Below are 19,899 nucleotides of genomic sequence, written 5' to 3' on the forward strand. Positions count from 1 at the left end.
ATATTCTTACCTCCTTTGTCACAGACTGACCATAGATGTGTGGGTTTATTTCTGGGCTTTCTATCCTGTTCCAATGATCTATACTTCTGTTTTTGTGCCAGCACCATACTGTTTTGATGACTGTAAGTTTGTAGCATAGTCTGAAGTCAGGGAGCTTGATTCCTCCAGCTCCGTTTTTCTTTCTCAGGATTGCTTTGGCTAATCGGCATCTTTTATGTTTCAATACAAATTTTAAATTTTAAATTATAAATTATTAAATTATAAATTTAAATTTAAATTATAAATTTTAAAATTGCTTGTTCTAGTTCTGTGAAAAACGCCATTGGTAATTTGATAGGGATTGCACTGAATCTGTAGATTGCCTTGGGTAGTATAATCATTTTGACAATATTGATTCTTCCAATCCAAGAACATGGTATATCTTTCCATCTGTTTGTGTCATCTTCAATTTCTTTGATCTTTTTTTTTTTTTTTGTGGTATGCGGGCCTCTCACTGTTGTGGCCTCTCCTGTTGCGGAGCACAGGCTCCGGACGCGCAGGCTCAGCGGCCATGGCTCACGGGCCCAGCCGCTCCGCGGCATGTGGGATCTTCCCGGACCGGGGCACGAACCCGTGTCCCCTGCATCGGCAGGCGGACTCTCAACCACTGCGCCACCAGGGAAGCCCCAATTTCTTTGATCTTATAGTTTCTTAACTTTCATCTTATAGTGTCTTATAGTATATAAGTACTTTATACTTATAGTACTTAAAGTACTTATAGTACTTTTCAGAGTACAGGTCTTTTGCCCCTTAGGTAGGTTTATTCCTAGGTATTTTATTCTTTTTGATGCAATGGTAAATGGGATTGTTTAATTTCTCTTTCTGATCTTTTCTTAGTGTATAAAAATGCAACAGATTTCTGTACATTAATTTTGTACCCAGCAACTTTACCACATTCATTGATGAGCTCTAGTAGTTTTCTGGTAGCATCTTTAGGATTTTCTATGTATAGCATCATGTCATCTGCAAACAGTGACAGTTTTACTTCTTCTTTTCCAATCTGGATTGCTTTTATTTCTTTTTCTTCTCTGATTGCCATGGCTAGGACTTCCAAAACTGTGTTGAATAAGTGTCTTGTTCCTGATCTCAGAGGAAATGCTTTCAGCTTTTCACCCTTAAGTATGATGTTAGCTGTGGGTTTGTCATATATAGCCTTTATTATGTTGTTAGGTTCCCTCTATGCCCACTTTCTGGAGTTTTTATCACAAATGGGTGTAGAATTTTGTCAAAAGCTTTTTCTGCATCTACTGAGATGATCACATGGTTTTTACTCTTCAGTTTCTTAATGTGGTATATCCCACTGATTGATTTGTGGATATTGAAAAAAAATCCTTACATCCCTGGGATAAATCCCACTTGATCATGGTATATGATCCTTTCAATGTACTGTTGGATTCAGTTTGCTAGTATTTTGTTGAGGATTTTTGCGTCTATGTTCATCAATGATGTTGGCCTGTAATTTTCCTTTTGTGGTATCTTTGGTTTTGGAATCAGGGTGATGGTGGCCTCACAGAATGAGTTTGGGAGTGTTCCTTCCTCTGGAAATTTTTGGAATAGTTTCAGAAGGATAAGAAGGATAAGTGTTAACTCTTCTCTAAATGTTTGACAGAATGTGCCTGTGAAGCCAGCTGGTCCTGGATTTTTGTTTGTTGGAAGTTTAGGGGGTGGGTTTGTCTGTCTGTCTGTCTATCTATCTATTTATTGCTGCGTTGGGTCTTCATTGTTGTGTGCAGGCTTTCTCCAGTTGTGGCAAGCAGGGGATACTCTTGGTTGCAGTGTGTGGGCTTCTCATTGCAGTGCCCTCTCCTGTTGTGGAGCACAGGCTCTAGGCATGTGGGCTTCAGCAGTTGTGGCACATGGGCTCAGCAGTTGTGGCCTGCGGGCTCTAGAGCACAGGCTCAGTAGATGTGGCACACAGGCTTAGTTGCTCCAGGGCATGTGGGATCTTCCCGGACCAGGGCTCAAACCCCCATCCCCTGCTTTGGCATGCGGATTCTTAACCACTGTGCCACCAGGGAAGTCCCTTGTTGGAAGTTTTTAAATCACAGTTTCAATTTCAGTACTTGCAATTGGTCTGTTCATATTTTACTTCTTCCTGGTTCAGACTTGGAAGATTGTACCTTTCTAAGAACTCATCCATTTCTTCTAGGTTGTCCATTTTATTGGCATATAGTTGCTTGTAGTAGTCTCTTATGATCCTTTGTATTTCTGTGGTATCAGTTGTAACTTCTTCAGTTTCATTTTTTTTTTTTTTTTTTTTTTTGGCTGTGCCACATGGCATATGGAATCTTAGGGATCTTAGTTCCCCAACCAGGAACAAACCCGTGCCCCCTGCAGTGGAATCAAGGAGTCCTAACCACTGGATTGCCAGGGAATTCCCTCATTTCTAATTTTATTGATTTGAGCCCTTTCCCTTATATTCTTATATATAAGCCAAAGGTTTATCAATTTTGTTTATCTTTTCAAAGAACCAGGTTTAGTTTATCTTTTCTGTTGTTTTCTTCGTCTCTATTTCATTTATTTCTGCTCTAATCTTTAAGATTTCTTTCCTTCTACTAACTATGGGTTTTGTTTGTTCTCCTTTCTCTAGTTGCTTCTGGTATAAGGTTAGATGGTTTGAGATTTTTCTTGTCTCCTGAGGTAAGATTATATTGCTATAAACTTCCCTCTTAGGGACTTCCCTGGTGCCACAGTGGTTAGGACTCTGCACTCCCAATGCAGGGGGCCCGGGTTCGATCCCTGGTCAGGGAACTAGATCCCACACACATGTTGTGGCCGCAACTAAGAGTTCGCATGCCACAACTAAGGAGCCCGCGTGCTCCAACTAAGGAGGCAGCGAACCGCAACTAAGGAGCTCACCTGCCACAACTAAGCCCCAGCACAACCAAATAAAAATAAATAAATAATTTTTTAAATAAATAAATAAACTTCCCTCTTAGAACTGCTTTTGCTGTGTCCCAAAAGTTTTGGACCATCATGTTTTCATTTTCATTTGTATCTAGGAATTTTTTGATTTCCTCTTTGATTTCTTCGGCAATCCATTTTTTAGCCTCGATGTGTTTGTGTTTTTTACAGTTTTTTTCTTGTAGTTGATTTCTAATCTCACAATGTTGTGGCTAGAAAAGATGCTTGATATGACTTCAGTTTTCTTAAATTTACCGTGGTTTGTGTGACCCAGCATGCGATCTATCAAGCAGAATGTTTCAGTACCTCATCCAAACATATACTTTTGAAGTTAAACACAATGTTCCAACACACTTTAATTTATTTAATTATTCCAACAATCCAATAAGGTGAGTACTATTAACTCCATGTTACAGATGAGGAAACTGCAGCCCAGAGATCCTCCACACTATCCTGCCCCATCCAAATGAAAGTATTGGTACAGAACACAAGTTACAATAATTAGAAATTTGTAAAACAATGTAGACATTATCAACAAATCTAAACTACAAGACTTACAGAGTAATTTTATTTGGAGGAAGGGAAAAGAGAAAGGGGAGTAAGGGTTATGATAACAAGAAAGGAATTACCTCTAAGTACACATTTTTAAAGATATCAATTGCTCCCAAATCAGAAGTAATTTAGACTATAACTTTGCCAGCTAACGAGCAGGAACAAGGTTTCTCTCATATGTTCAGAAACACAAAGACTATAGAAAAGGAATCTCTTTAGTACCTGAGGCCACAAGCTAATCCACACCTCTGAGTATATCTAGCAAGACCAAGATATTAAAAAATTAGAAAGAAGAGAAAGAGAGAAATGAAGAGGAGCAAAAGAAGTGAGAAAGGTGACACAATGTACTATCACAGGTGTTGCCTATATCTGACCAAGAAGACTGGGGTCACTGGTAGAGTAATGTGCTCAGCAAAATATGTTTCTTACATGTACCTGGGATAGACTCTCTGATATGATGAATTAATTCCACATAAGCTTCTCTTGAATATCTGCAATAAAGAAAAAAAAGAAAAAGCTTAGATGAACCAATCTTCTTTAAATGAATGCTATAAGAAGATAACACTATGAACTAATCACATGTAATTACTTCTCATTCACATAGGACAGTACAAGAGTAAGTATGCAGAAGAGTCCTTTTGATTCAAATCCTGTACTATAACCTAATCCAGAGCCTATAAAATTTTAATTCAAGAACACAAATTACTCTAAATAGATGTTTTAACTAAGAAATGAAGACAAATTAACATTTAATATCTCTAAAACTCTTTGCCAATGTGGAATACAAGGAAATTACTAGTTCCATACAGCTTGCCATTTGTCACATGCTCCTTTCAGTCTTATCTTTGCTATACTTACTATTCCCAAAGTGAGTGAACACATGGAGCTATATTTAAATTCTAAGACCTAAAAAACTTTAATGTTAAAAGTTAAAGGATTAAAATCTCAGTGTGCCACACAGTAGGTGCTTAATAAAACACATGCTAAACAAATGAAATGAGTGATCTAGTCCTCAGTCTATACTTACAGAATGAACAGAAGCAAGTTATAATGTCCATGGGTTTACTCACGTAATAAATATTTAGCGAGTAGCTACTGTGTGCCACACACTACACTAGGTTCTTAGACACTGCTTGGTCCTTAAGGAAACATGGAAAGGTATGGGATGCCCGCCCCCCGGCCCAAGCAAGTCTGACCCCCTCCGCATGGCCTCCAATACACGGCTGCTTCCACTCTGGGCTGGTAGGTGGATCTGTTTACAGATATTGTCCCTCTCGTGAATCAGCTGCAGAACCTGATCAAATAGAACACATTAAAGGTCATCAAAGTCTCACCAAAGAATCTTGCAGAAAGGAATACCATCCCCAACTGTTTTTCCACCAAGGTTAATTTTTGAGAATTAAGAGGCTGACTAAACCAAACACATAAATTACCGAAAATCTTTACTTTTGCTCAACCCATGTTCTGTCTGTCCCAGACATTTCACCTGATGGCATCTCTGCTTTCAAAGAGTGAAGAAAGTAAGCAGAGGTCAGATTCAAGCCATGGGGCTATACAGGGGTAGTGCCAACACAGACCAGAAAGGAAAAACAGCATTTGTTTCATCCAGCTTACCAACTAATTAGCCACTTTAAAAGATATCATCAAGAAACTAAAACTAGGAGAAAATACCTGAAAAAAATATACTGACAAATGATTTGTATCAAGAATACATAAAGAGGGCTTCCCTGGTGGCGCAGTGGTTGAGAGTCTGCCTGCCGATGCAGGGGACACGGGTTCATGCCCCGGTCTGGGAAGATCCCACATGCTGCGGAGCAGCTGGGCCCGTGAGCCATGGCCGCTAAGCCTGCACGTCCGGAGCCTGTGCTCCGCAACGGGAGAGGCCACAGCAGTGAGAGGCCCACGTACCGCAAAAAAAAAAAAAAAAAAAAGAATACATAAAGAACTTTCACAACTCAATAAGACAAATAACACAGAGGGGAAAAAGTAGGGGTGGGGCCAAAAGACAGACATTTCACCAACACAAAAAACCTTCCAAAAAAAGGTTTCACACGTGAACTACATACTACATGCCAAGCACATTGCCGAGTACGTTCCACCCGTTATATCTATTTCTCAATAACCCAAAGCAGGAAGTGATTATTAACCATTTTACAAACAAAGATGACAAGTTGAAAAGGTCAGCCCTACTGGTAAAGCAGTGGAAGAGCCAGGACTGAACTCAGCTCTGAGGCCAAAGTCTAGACTGTTTCACACTGCATCACACTGCCCCCCCACCTGTCCTTCCCACAACATCCTGTAATAAAACCTCTCTCCGCACAGCCCTCATGGTCCCACTGGTGGTCTTAATATCAGTCCTTTACTTGCCCCTCCCTCCCTTGGGAGACTTCAAATCTTTCCAAAGGATGGGTAGATTCAGAGGGCAATATAGTAATACACCACAGGATCCCCTGATCCTCTGAGGACGGATGCCTCTGCCGCATGCTACCGGCTGCAGCCTTTGGCATGCTTAAGGATACTGATGTCAGTTCGACACACTAAACTCTCAATACTCACCTCATCAGGAAAGTCCTTGGGGTGGGGAGAGGTGAAACGAATCCTCATTTCAGGATCTATTCTGGAGACCTGATCCAGAAGGTAAGCAAAACGAAGGCCCCCTTGCTTGGCTTTATAGTTGGTGGAAAAGCCACGGCTAAGGTTGGTGGACACTGCATTGTTGAACTGGACCTCTGAATTGTCCCGAAAACTATTAACATTCTGACCAAGGAGTGTTACTTCTTTCAGCCCCTGAAAAAGGGAAAATAAATACACTGGAAGCAATTTTAAAACATGTTTGGCAGCTTCATACCAAATCACTGACTAAAATTAGCTAAACCTACCAAGAGCCATCCATAAATGTACTCTGTCTTTAACCCAATAATTTCATGCTTGGGCATCTTGTCTGAAGAAATGAACTTCAGAATAAAACCTTATGTAAAAAATCTTCAAAGCATTTTTTAGAATAGCAAAAAAGCTGGATTCAAGCCCCATGTTCAATAATAATGGTTAATTTATAACACCAAAATCAAATTATGACACCATTCTGTCCACTGAATGTTATATAACCATCACCTATGAAGTATTCTTGCCAAAAACATTTAGTCTAAATCCCATCAAGCTTTTACACCTAACTTCCAGTTTACCAGAATTCAGGGGAATATTTTAAATGACAACATGAGAAAGCAATCAGACAAACCCAGACATGTCTAATGCATCAGTTAAGACACACAACAAAAAAGTGAAAGGACTGTTTTAGATTAAGAGAGTTTGAAGAAATATTATAATACAATCAAACAAAACTGTACAAATCTTGATGGGATCTTGGTTTGAAAACAGAACAGTAATAAGATATTTTTGGATAAATTAATAAATTTTGAATAGGGGCTGCATGTTAGAGAATATTAGTTAATTGTTAAATTTCCTACAAATGATAAGGTATTATGGTTATGAAGGGGAAAATTCTTTATTCTGAGAAGACACATACTGACGGATGCAGGGCAAAGTGGCCCGATGACTACCACTTACTTTCAAATAGTTCAGAAAAAATATATTTATATATTTTTATATATATTTTATATATGCAGATAAAGGACATATGACAAAATGTTAATAATCATGTTTATTAGACTAGTCTTTCAACCTGTCTGTTTGAAAATCTGCATTGTAAAAGTTCAGAAAGAAGAAGAATAATGGTTTCTATAAAGACTATTGTTTATAATTTTATTTTGACATAACTTCAAACTTACAGAAAAATTGCAATGGTATAAAAAACTCCCAGGACTTCCCTGGTGGTCCAGTGGTTAAGAATCCGCCTTCCAATGCTAGGGAAGCAGGTTCGATCCCTGGTCAGGGAATTAAGATCCCACATGCTGTGGGGCAACTAAGCCCGCACTGCAACTACTGAGCTCGCACACTCTGGAGCCCACGCACCACAACTGGAGAGCCCGCGTGCCATAACTACTGAGCCCAAGTGCTCTGGAGCCCGTGCGCCACAACTAGAAAGAAACCCGTGCACCGCAACAAAGAGCCCATGCGCCACAATGAAAAGATCCCACATGCCACATCTAAGACCCAACACAGCCAAATAAATAAATAAAATTTTTTTTTAATTAAAAAAAACAACAACTCCCATATACTATTTGCCCAGATTCAATAACTGTTAACATTGTGCCCTATTTCTTTATTATTCACATTCACACCTCATGTATATACTTTCTCTCTCTACACACACACGCAAGCACAAATTTTTCTAAGTCTTCTGAGAATAAGTTGCAAACATCATACTCTTTTACTTCTAAATATTTCAGCATATAAGAATATTTTCTTATATAATAGTAGTCACAGGACAATTATCAAAATCAGAAATATTGATATTATCTAAGCCACATTCCATAAGCCAAATTTTCACCAACTGTCCATACTATGTCCTTCATAACTTTTTTCTTAATCTTTATCAACGGCATGTCTAGAAATTTATCTTATGGATATAACTATTAAGATGGACAAAGATTAATGCATAGAGATGTACTTCTACAAAGCACTGTTTTAACAGAGGAAGAACTGAAAGCAATTTGAAAGCTGCTGTCCTACAAGTAAATCATAGTGCATCCATACCAAGGAAGGCCACACAACTACAAAAATAAATTAAAAGCTGTTAATGACATGAGAAAATGTTCACACTATTACAGACAGGATACAAACTTGCTTAGGCAATGACATCACAATCACATTAAAATAAGTAATTTGTTGTTTTTTTTTTTGCAGTACGCGGGCCTCTCACTGTTGTGGCCTCTCCCGTTGCGGAGCACGGGCTCTGGACGCGCAGGCTCAGCGGCCACGGCTCACAGGCCCAGCCACTCCGTGGCATGTGGGATCTTCCCGGACCGGGGCACAAACCCGTGTCCCCTGAATCGGCAGGCGGACTCTCAACCACTGCGCCACCGGGGAAGCCCCATATGTAATTTTTTTAAACATTTCTTTCCCCTGATTAGAATCCCACTCCAGGACCATGCAATGCATTTAACTGTCAAAACCCGAGTCTCCATAAAGACTATTTTTTTACAAGTTGTGACATAATGTTAGCTTAAAAAACAGGATATACTAAATGCAACATGGATCCTGGATTGGATCCAGAAAGAAGACATTAGTGGGGAAACTGGCAAAATCAGAATAAAGTCTGAAGTTAGTTAACAATAATATACCAATGCTAATCTTTTAGTTGTAAGAAATGTACCAAAGTTAAGTGAGATGTTAACATTAGAGGTAACTATCTTTGCAACTTTTCTTACAGAAAAGTTTGAAGTTATTCCAAACCAGAAAATTTTTTAAAAGATAGTAAGATATAAAACTAAGTAAAACACACACATATAAAGAAATGTAATGACCAAATGAAAAAAGAGTTATGGAACAATTGGGAAAATTTGAGTAGGAGTGGACTAAAATGAAAAGATATTTAGCATTTTTTGTTAATCCTATTAGAGGAATTAATGGTATTGAAAATATCCTTATTTTTTTTTAGGGATGCACAATTACTTAAGGGTGAAATGTCATGCTGTACTCTGAGATACTTAACAACAACAACAAAATAAAGTAAATATAGCAAAATGTAACAATTATTAAGTTTCAGGGACTTCCCGGGCAGTACAGTGGGTGGGACTCCACGCTTCCACTGCAGGGGACACAGGTTCGATCCCTGGTCAGGGAACTAAGATCCCACATGCTGCGGGGCAACTAAGCCCACGCGCCGCAACAAAAGATCCTGCATGCCACAACAAAGATCCCGAGTGCCACAACTAAGACCCGATGCAGCCAAATTAATTAATTAATTTCAAAAAACACACACACAATGCAGAATCTTAATTTTTCATAAGTCAATGCCTTTGAATTCACTAAGATTCACTTTAATGTTATTAAGTTCCTTCTTTTATATGCAAATACCCTAGAAAAGTTAGGGGGTTTTTGTCATCACCTCAGTCTATTTAAACAGACCATCTCCATCCCAAAGGAGTGAGTTTTGGTACTGTTGGGGAGCTGGAAGGGGAGAGGAAGGAGACCACTTTGGACCACTTTGGATAGCACTGGGTGAGGTAAGGTACGAAGAATACTCACAGTGCCTGTGAGCAGCCAGAGACCAAATCAGGGAACTGAGAATCTGGGGATGGGAGAAGAGAAGACAGCGTGCCAGAGTGCACAAACAAAGGCAAACTGTTGACTTAGAACTGGAGCAGGGGCTAGCCTCCCATGGTTCCTAAGCCAAGCAAGTAAGAAAACACAAAGACTCAAGTGGAAGAAAAGCTCTGTATTCCCACCTATTGTCCTCTCTTGCAGGGCTGGAATATTAGGGTCTAGGGTTAGGGAGAGACCTCAAGGGCTGAGGGACCAGCTCCCAATAGGAGGAAGGCAGGAGGTATCTCCCCTCTGGCCTCTGATCTGATTCACTACCCTCACCTAACCTCTGTCCCTCAACCACTGAGCAGGCTCAGTGATAAAATGAACAAGAGATTTGGGAATAGCCTAGAATACAAAGACAGACTAATAAATCATTCTCTGAAAACTTACTAAGTGCCAGTAACAACTGTCCTTCCAGTAACAGTCCTTCCAATAACCTAGCAAAGAAGGTATCTACCCTCTTTTCATAGATGGGGAAACTGTGTTTTGAAGAAGATAGTTAAGTGACCTATGCCAGGGCATCAAGCCAGAGAATGGTGGAGCCAGAATTCACAATCATCTGATTCATGCTCTCTCCATTCTACTGTGCTGCCACCCAAGCAAACCACTCAGTGGATCTGCCTATAATTCCTGGGCAGCAAACCCAAGATGTACACCCAGGTATTTCCTTCTGGCCAGGTATGGTTCTAAACTTGTACAGCTTAGAGACAGCACAGGCTGCAAAACTAGAAAGGTTGTCCTCATCCTCCCACAAACACACTCACAGTAAGAAGGGCTGGAGAATTTTTCACCTGCTCAGAAAGCTTCCTCACTTCCTCTAGAATGGAGGCAACAGGCCGACTCCTCTCCCGGCCACGTGTGAAAGGAACAATGCAGTAGCTGCACATGTTGTCACAGCCTCGCATGATAGACCTGGGGAGGAAAGCACCAGAACTTAGTAACAGGAGCAGGATGGCCTGGTCCAACCCAAGGAGCAGCTCCCTTGGCATTATCCTTTGGCTCTGAATTCTCTTGGCAACAGGCTCACACTGGACCAATCAGAGATCTAAGAAGCAATAAAGCAGACATTTTTTATCTTTAAAAACTATTATGGGGGGCTTCCCTGGTGGCGCAGTGGTTGAGAGTCCGCCTGCCAATGCATGGGTTCGTGCCCCGGTCCAGGAGAATCCCACATGCCGCAGAGCGGCTGGGCCCGTGAGCCATGGCCACTGAGCCTGAGCATCTGGAGCCTGTGCTCCACAACGGAAGAGGCCACAACAGTGAGAGGTCTGCGTACCACAAAAAAAAAACAAAAAACAAAACAAAAACTATTATGGGGAGTTCCCTGGTGGCCTTGTGGTTTGGATTCCAGGCTTTCACTGCCGTGGCCTGGGTTCAATCCCTGGTCAGGGAAATGAGATCCCACAAGTTGCACAACACGACCAAAAAAAAAAAAAAAATTATTATGTGTTAATCACAGGATATAAACCAAACTGTAATTGGTGGATGCAGTGGTTACCCTAAGGGACTGCAGTGGTGAAGGAACGGGTTGCAGACGTACCACACTTGGACTTTCTACTGTTTATATTTACATATTTTTGAACTCTTTAAATCTAGACCCAAAAAAATAAATATTATAAAGAATGTATTAGGAATGGAGACCTTGGATTTAAAACACAAGGTTCTGCATCTCTCACCCATTCCTAATCCAAATGCTAAGTATCTAAGTTACATCACCCTCTTTCATTGCACATGTATATGAAAGCCTAAATTTATCTTAAGGAAATAATGATGGATAGATGTATAGTAAAGACGTTCACTGAAGGACTGTTAAATAAATGTTAGCTATTAATTTTTATAAAGCATTCCAACAACAGAGTATTGGATAGCCATTAAAATGAGAGGTTGGCAAACTTTTCCCGTAAAAAAACAGATAGTAAATATTTGAGGTTTTGCAGACTATACAGTAGAGACTCATCCTCCTCACAACTACTCAATTCTGATATTGTAGTGGCAAAAGCAGCCACAGACAATATATAAACAAATGGGTATGGCTGTATTACAATAAAACTTCATTTACAAAAATAGGCTATAAGCCTATTTGCCAATATGTTAGAGAAAATTTCATGACATAACAAATGTACATTATTTTAAATATGAAAAGGTTATAAAACCAAGTACACCAAGAGCCAATTTTTATAAATAAATATAAATAAGCATATACATACAAACACAGAAGAAAGAACAGGGTCATACACACCAAACTGCTAATAGTGTTTATCATTAGCTGGTAGGAGTATAGGTAATTCTTACTCTCTTCTTTATGTTTTTCTATCTTTCCACATATTCTTCAACAAACATGAACTATTTTGTCATCAGATCTTCTTTTTTTAACTTAAAAGATCAGAGGAGGGGAAAAAAAGATCCTAAAAGCCCTAGATATTTTAAGTGAAAAAAATAATAAGAGTATAGAAGGGAGGGTAGGAAAGATTCCATATTATGTACATGAATGAATGTGCAAAGAATACCTCTGAAAGGATTATATAAGAAACTCCTAACATGGCTGACTCTGAGAGGTAGCCTAGGAGACTGAGGATGACAGGTGTGAGGGAGTCTTACTATACCATCTTTTGTCTTCAGTTTTTTGTACTATATGCATTAATTTTTTTAATGTAATAAAATTAACATGTTATTTTAAAAGTAAGAAAGGAGAAGCTGACTCCCCATCTCTTGGTCAGTGACTCACACAAAAGCAGAAGTGACACTGGGGCTCATCTGGACTGGCAAGACATCAGCATAGGTCTCATCCAGAGAGAGCAGAACATTGGCAGCTTGCTGGCCTGACTCGGCAACAGCAAGCAGCCGAGGAAGGTCCCTATAGGCATCTGGACCAGCCAAAATATCCACCGTTTTCTCTCTGTTGAGGATCTCCTCCTTCAATCTCTCAGCCATGCAGCCTGGGAGGGAAAAGAGATAAGCTAAGACCTGTTCCCAAATTCATCTCGTCTCACTTCTTTTTAGTACACATTCTCTCCAGCTGGATCAGAGACCAGGTCACAGAAACTTCTCTAGGAGTTTAGCATCATCCCTCAAATTTGCCCAACACTTCTATACCTCTGGAACCTGCATATTCCTATATAAGAAAACCACAGGAAAAGAGCTCTATAGCAATTCAATTAAATGCCTGGAAAAAATGAAACCACCATCCAAAAACCTTTCTAGACATGAACCACCTCTTTTTTCAATTGAAAATTACTTGGTGCTACAAATAAAAACTATTTTGTGTCAGGAACTTATTTATTAAAATAAAACTTATTTATATACAACTGCACTTACACACTTTATCCCTCTTGGTGCCCATAATACTTATTAAAACCTATAAGAAATGAGTTATCCATCTACGCTGGTATCTTCCATAATCAAGAATACCACTATTAGTAAAACTATACAATTTAAAAACCCATTTTATTAAAAAAAAAAAACCTTTAAAAACACTGGTTTAAGAACTATTCTTGGATGTACAACCGTGTATAGCAGCATCATTGACAATAGCCAAAAAGTGGAAGCAATCCGAGCGTCCATAAACAGATGTGATATATACATACAATGGAATATTATTCAGCCTTAAAAACGAAGGAAATTCTGACACAAGCTACAGCCTGGATGAACCTTGAGGGTATTATGCTAAGTGAAAAAAGCCAGTCACCAAAATGTTGTATGGTTCCATTTATATGAAGTACCCAGAGCAGTAAAATTCACAAAGGCAGAGAGTAGAATGGTGGCTGCCAGGGACTGAAGTGAGGGAGGAATGGGGAGTCATTACTTAATTGGTGTGGAGTTTCAGTTTGGGAAGATGAAAAAATTCCTGAAATGGACGGAGGTGATGGCTGCACAACAATGTGAATGTACTTAATACCACTGAACTGTACATCTAAAAGGGGTCCAAATGGTAAACTTTGTTACATACACTTTACCACAATTAAAAGAAAAAAACTGGGCTTCCTTGGTGGCGCAGTGGTTGAGAGTCTGCCTGCCGATGCAGGGGACACGGGTTCGTGCCCCGGTCCGGGAGGATCCCACATGCCGCAGAGCAGCTGGGCCCGTGAGCCATGGCCGCTGAGCCTGCGCGTCCGGAGCCTGTGCTCCGCAACGGGAGAGGCCACAGCAGTGAGAGGCCCGCGTACCGCAAAAAAAAAAGAAAAAAAGAAAAAAACTATTTGGGGGATTTCTGATATTCCTAACAGATATATACCCAGGGGCTTCTATAATGAAGGAATTGGAATGGAACAAAACATTCTAGCTAATCTTTCCATCCTCCTGCATCACTTAGTACATTAATCTGTGTAATAAAGGATATGCTCCAACCTGTGTTTTGACCCATCATCAAGAAGAATTAATTTAACTATTCCACAATGGACACAGTCTATTTTAAGGCTAAGTACATTGACTAACTTCTGGGACCATGAGGGTACAGAATATTTATTTTTGAAATATGCCTCCCAGCTATCTATACCAGAGATGTCCAATAGAATTTTCTAAGACAATGGTAATGTGCTGTATCTATGCTGTTCAAACTGGTAGCACTAGTCAAGTGTGGCTACTGAGCAGTCGATATGTGGCTAGTGAGACTGAAGAAGTGAATTTTTAATATTATTTAAGTGTGATTAAATTTAAATGACCACATGTGGCTAGTGGCTATTATACTGGTCAGTGAATAATTAGATCTTCACTTGGGCATGCTTCAGGAGTCAAGATAAAAGGTGCCTACGTGGGGCTTCCCTGGTGGCACAGTGGTTGAGAGTCCGCCTGCCAATGCAGGGGACACGGGTTCGTGCCCCGGTCTGGGAAGATCCCGCATGCCATGGAGCGGCTGGGCCCTTGAGCCATGGCCGCAGAGCCTGTGTGTCCGGAGCCTGTGCTCCACAATGGGAGAGGCCACAACAGTGAGAGGCCCGCATACTGCAAAAAAAGAAGAAAAAAAAAAAAAAAAAAGGTGCCTACGTGGTAAATTCAAGCTGTCCCTTCAGACTCCAAACTCTCTCCTATCCACTACTCTGTGCCACCATGAGCCCCATCAGACTAGTAAGGACAGATCACTTTCTGAGTACAGTACCTATTACTTTAAGGCACTAAGAAAAGCCCTTTTATGAGCTTTATCTCATTTAATCCTACAGCCTCTGACATTAAGTATAAGAGTTGAATGGCATGTATAAGATTTCTTCACCACTGGGAATCCAGCCTCTAAGGGAAACCCTAGCATATAAAGCTACATGGAGCCCAAGTCTCACAAAACTCACAAAATCTGCAAATTACCAGATACCTAGAATCCCAATCCTCAGAGGCACTCGGGAGCGGAGCCGTTTTGACTTCAAGGATCTGAGCTGATGTAAACGATTCCATATGGTCTGTTCAGCCTTCTCCCTGCAGAGGTCAAAAAAGGTAGACCTGAACCTGAAAATAAACTACAAAGCAATCTAAAAGAGCAAGACAATGGGAAGAATGGGAATTCCCTGGCAGTACAGTGTTTAGTAGGACTCCACGCTTTCACTGCAAAGACACAGGTTCAATCCCTGGCTGGGGAACTAAGATCCTGAAACTCATGCAGTGTGGCCAAAACTATTCCTAGAATGATGCCCTCCCTGCACATCTCCAAATCTTGACAAGCCTTTAAGCCAAAATCAAAAACAATCTACTCCACAAAGCCCTCCCCAACTCTCCTCTGTTGGAGAGTTTGTTCTCCTGTCACTTTAACTATTCTATTCCCTGTACTCAGCAATTTCTCCTTTATACTGTTTGATTTTTTTACCTAGTGCTTTCTGCCAGATGTTAGAACTATCTGTGTATGTGTCTTAGTTCCCATATCAGACCAGACTCCTTAAAGTCAGGCTCCATGGAGGAAGGGTTCATTTCGGAATCTCTCAAAGAACCTAGTCCAATGTCTTGCAGCAAAGACCCTTAGAACAAAAATGTTGGATTAATTGATAGTATAGCCAGCTGAGGAAACATAACACCAACATGCCTTGTACACAGAAACAAGTAATAAACAGGGTATGCTCACTTCTGATGGATGCCACCCATCTCTGTTCAGAACAACTCTGTCCCTGACCACTGACGGTACCTAGCCCTTATGATGTGAGGTACATCATAAACATGTGCCATTGGCTACAAGAAAAACCGAAGGAAAAGCTGGGCAACTCAGCACACTCTCGGTTTCCTCATCAATAAAATGAGTTTAATAACAGCACCTACCTCATAGGGTTGTTGTGAGAATTAGTTAGTGCACGTATAGTACTCAGTACAAGACCTGACACACAGTACACGCTTAGCAAATGCTGACCGTTCTATCATTACTATCTCCACTGGTGTAAAACTGCAAATCCACTGGCTCATCTCCATAGGTAGGGCCAGCCTGGCACCGTTGGCTCTGGCATTATTATATAAGATATATTCACTCTCTAGGTAAAGAACAAATTCCCACCTGATAGAACATGTGACAAGGAGGACCACATCAGCCTGGGTGGAGAGCAAGGAAAAAAAAGAAAATTATGATCCTTGAAATTAACCTTTTAGAATCACTGCCCACAGCCCTTTTTTTTTTCTCAGATTGCGGTGAAACACACATAACATAAAATTTACCATTTTAACCATTTTTAAGTGTACAGTTCAGTAGCATTATGTACATTCACACTGCTGTGAAGCTATCACCACCATCAACCTCCACAACTATTTCAACTTCCCCGACTAAAACCTGTACCCATTAAACACTAACTCCCCATTCCGCTCCTCCTCATGGCCCATTTTTAACCTAGCTCCTTGCCTGAAGGTGAGCACCACCTTAAAAGTTTGAAAAATAACTGCAACAAAAGTATAGCTTGGTCCCACACTGCACAATTTCCTCAAGGGAACTCACTCTCACTAGGCCACAGCCTGCTCCTGAAACTCCACCCAAGAACTGGCAAACATTCAGAATCTCACCCAGGAAACAAGGGGAAGCAGGAAATGTGTGTACCTCCTGAAGGTTACTGGTCCGGAGGTAGCCACTCTTCTGTAAGATGGACCAGGCTATCTCTGTGTCATTCACATTCATCTGGCAGCCATACGTCTCAAGGTAGACTGCAATGAGAGGGCAATTCCACTGTAGGCAGATGAAAAGGGACCGCATGTCTCAAAAGGTCTCCTCCCCAAATGCCCCAGAAACACCTGAGGCAACTGGTTAGCCGCTAAGTCCCCTGTTGCCTCAATTCTAAGGCATCATTAATTGCCAGATGTACCCCCAAATTAATGACAGCCTTTCAGAACAAAAGAAATACTACATTATATACACACACCAATTACAAGCTGTATCATTTAAAAATGGAGAAAACATGCACCTGAGAATCAGGAAATAGGGTTATAAAAACAATTAGAAAAGGGAGAACTAGTTGACAATAATTATCAACCTGGGGGGAAATAAATTTAAATCCATGTTAGGTCTTCCCTGGTGGCGCAGTGGTTAAGAATCCGCCTGCCAATGCAGGGGACATGGGTTCGAGCCCTGGTCCAGGAAGATCCCACTTGCCGCGGAGCAACTAAGCCCGTGAGCCACAACTACTGAGCCTATGCTCTAGAGCTCACGAACCACAACTACGGAAGCCCATGTGCCTAGAGCCCGTGCACTGCAACAAGAGGGGCCACTGTAATGAGAAGCCCATGCATAGCAACGAAGACCCAACGCAGCCAAAAATAATAAATAAATAAAACAAATAAATTTATTTTAAAAAAATCCATATGTTACACTCCTCCTTCTCAAAATGAGGTTCTCCAGACTCTGGAGGGAGCAGCAGTGGCCAGAGGGTACATAAAGCCACAAAATAAAAATGAGGCAACTTCCTACAGTAACTTCAAATGTCTTAAATGAAAGCAAGCATGGCTAACATGACATAAAACACATTTGCATAAAGTTATAAGAACCTCAATTTCACACCGTAGCAAGACCCTTCAAACTAAATTCCTATTTCAACCCCTGTGCCCACCAACGCATTTTAATCCACAAACCCAAATAAATTCTAAATGGAGTTAAAAGTTGAAGGATAATCACATGAAAACCAATAGAAAAGAGCAGTAATTTTTTTTAAAAAAGAAAGAAACAATCAGGATTTTTTTTTAAACCTTCCTTGGCTCACTTCCCTTGTCTAAAAAAAGAAAACACCAAACTTATGTCAGGGAGAGACTGAAGGGAACAACAAATTTTAAAGGACTACAAAATACCGAGCAGGAGTCACAAGGTATACAGACTCCTTGATTTACCAATTCAACTCCTAGAAATTTATTCCAGAAAAAAATTTTTAAAGAAGAAAAGCTATCTATATATGCATGTATCTGTATACATACATATGAGGCACTTATTATAGTGTTATTTATAATATAAAAATTTTTGAAACAACCTAATGTCCCAACAATTGGAAAACATCATGGTACAGCATGTGATATTTTGCACCAATGTTTCTAAATTTAATTATGAAGACTACTATTTGGAAGAATATTAAATGAAAATAGCACATTACAAATAATTTGCACCATATGACTGCAACCAAATCATTAAGAATTATAAAGGGAAATTTTTTTTTGAAACAGTGCAAAATGGGAGAGGTTTGGTTGTCTCTTAATGTCTCTTCAAAATTTTGTTTGTTTGTTTGTTTTGGCTGTGTTGGGTCTTCACTGCTGTGTGCAGGCTTCCTCTAGTTGCAGTGAGCAGGGGCTACTCTTTGTTGTGGTGCGCGGGCTTCTCATTGTCGTGGCTTCTCTTGCTGCGGAGCACGGGCTCTAGGCACGCAGGCTTCAGTAGCTATGGCACGCAGGCTCAGTAGTTGTGGCTCGCGGGCTCTAGAGCACAGGCTCAGTAGTAGTGGTGCATGGGCTTAGTTGCTCCGCAGCATGTGGGATCTTCCCAGGCCAGGGCTCGAACCCATGTCCCTTGCATTGGCAGGCGGATGCTTAACCACTGTGCCACCAGGGAAGCCCTCAAACATTTTTTTAAGGCATTTTAACTGAGTGCATTATGTTTCTCAGAAAACCTCTGCCTAAGCATAATGATCTTCTACAGCACCAATTATGAAACCTACCTTATAACTTAGGATGATCTAAAAATCAGAATAGAGATCATAAGGGTTTCCAAAGGTAACCAAAAAGAGGACTACCCAGGACTTCTACCCACAAGTTGCGTGTACCAAAACTATAATTCCTTTATATTATTGTTACTTGGTAGACTCTGACGATTCCATAACTTAGCAGCCTTCCCACTCTGTTAACCCTCCAAAGCCAGGTCTGTAATAAAAGACCTGTTAAGAATCAGACTATGGGACCTCCCTGGTGGCGCTGTGGTTAAGAATCTGCCTGCCAACGCAGGGGACATGGGTTCGAGCTCTGGTCCAGGAAGATCCCACATGCCACGGAGCAACTAAGCCCATGCGTCACAACTACTGAAGCCTGCATGCCTAGAGCCCATGCTCTGCAACAAAGAGAAGCCACTGCAATCAGAAGCCCGCACCCCGCAATCAAGAGTAGCCCAGAAAGCCTGCGTGCAGAAATGAAGACCCAACGGAGCCAAAAAAATAAAGAAAGAAGGAATCAGACTATGGATACTGGAAAGGAGTAAAGCAGGAAGTTCAAAAAGAAGTAAAGTAAAACCAACCTTTTCTCTGCGTTCCTAAAAGATCATCCACTGTGAGATATGGGGGTGGGTCCTCCACATCTGGAGTAGACGGTTTCTCTTGAGGAACTGAAGCACTTCTTAAAAAATGCTGAAAAGTCGGTCCAGTGGCCAGCCTGGAGCTGAAATCCTTCCAAACTCCATCCTCCTGCCGCCTCTCTGGACTGGGACCTGCAGAGCTGCGGACACCACTGTGTGCCCTGCAGGTCCTGAGCAGCAGCCAGGACACAGAGGCCAAGGGCGCCCACCTCAGACATCTCTGCGCTTTGAGGACACACTGTAAAGGATGCATGGCACTAAAACAGCCCAAAGACTGCAAGAGAATGATAGACATCACCAACATTTATTGAACACTATATACAGGGCACTGCTCTAAGCACTTCCAAGTGTATTAATACATTTAATCCTCACAAAAACCCAAGAAGGCACTCTTAATAATATTGTCCCATTTATAATATTTTACAGGTGAAAAAACTGAGACAACTTGCCAAATATCACACAAAGAAGTGCCAGAGATGAGACGCAAATCC

The 19,899-nt window shown here is 40.8% G+C and overlaps 1 protein-coding gene across 4 annotated transcripts in view; it reads right to left on the bottom strand.

The window, feature by feature from the left end:
- CDK5RAP1 (CDK5RAP1 mitochondrial tRNA methylthiotransferase) overlaps nucleotides 1-19,674 on the bottom strand; it is a gene marked incomplete at its 5' end in the record, with an annotated part of 35,576 nt that extends 15,902 nt beyond the window's left edge. Inside the window, 9 exons of one of the 4 annotated variants that reach the window (XM_079719963.1) lie at nucleotides 3,931-3,986; nucleotides 4,692-4,789; nucleotides 6,052-6,282; nucleotides 10,494-10,614; nucleotides 12,428-12,638; nucleotides 15,002-15,102; nucleotides 16,160-16,194; nucleotides 16,691-16,794; nucleotides 19,352-19,674. In XM_079719963.1, coding sequence (XP_079576089.1) covers nucleotides 3,931-3,986; nucleotides 4,692-4,789; nucleotides 6,052-6,282; nucleotides 10,494-10,614; nucleotides 12,428-12,638; nucleotides 15,002-15,102; nucleotides 16,160-16,194; nucleotides 16,691-16,794; nucleotides 19,352-19,661 — 1,267 coding nt within the window. Of the gene's footprint in view, nucleotides 1-3,930; nucleotides 3,987-4,691; nucleotides 4,790-6,051; nucleotides 6,283-10,460; nucleotides 10,615-12,427; nucleotides 12,639-15,001; nucleotides 15,103-16,159; nucleotides 16,195-16,690; nucleotides 16,795-19,351 lie in introns of all 4 variants that reach the window. The other 3 variants (XM_079719961.1, XM_079719960.1, XM_079719962.1) reach the window with 3 other exon arrangements.
- Between the last annotated feature and the right edge of the window lie 225 nt (nucleotides 19,675-19,899).

Source organism: Hyperoodon ampullatus (genome assembly GCF_949752795.1).
Source record: "Hyperoodon ampullatus genome assembly, chromosome: 14".
Lineage (NCBI taxonomy): Eukaryota > Metazoa > Chordata > Mammalia > Artiodactyla > Ziphiidae > Hyperoodon > Hyperoodon ampullatus.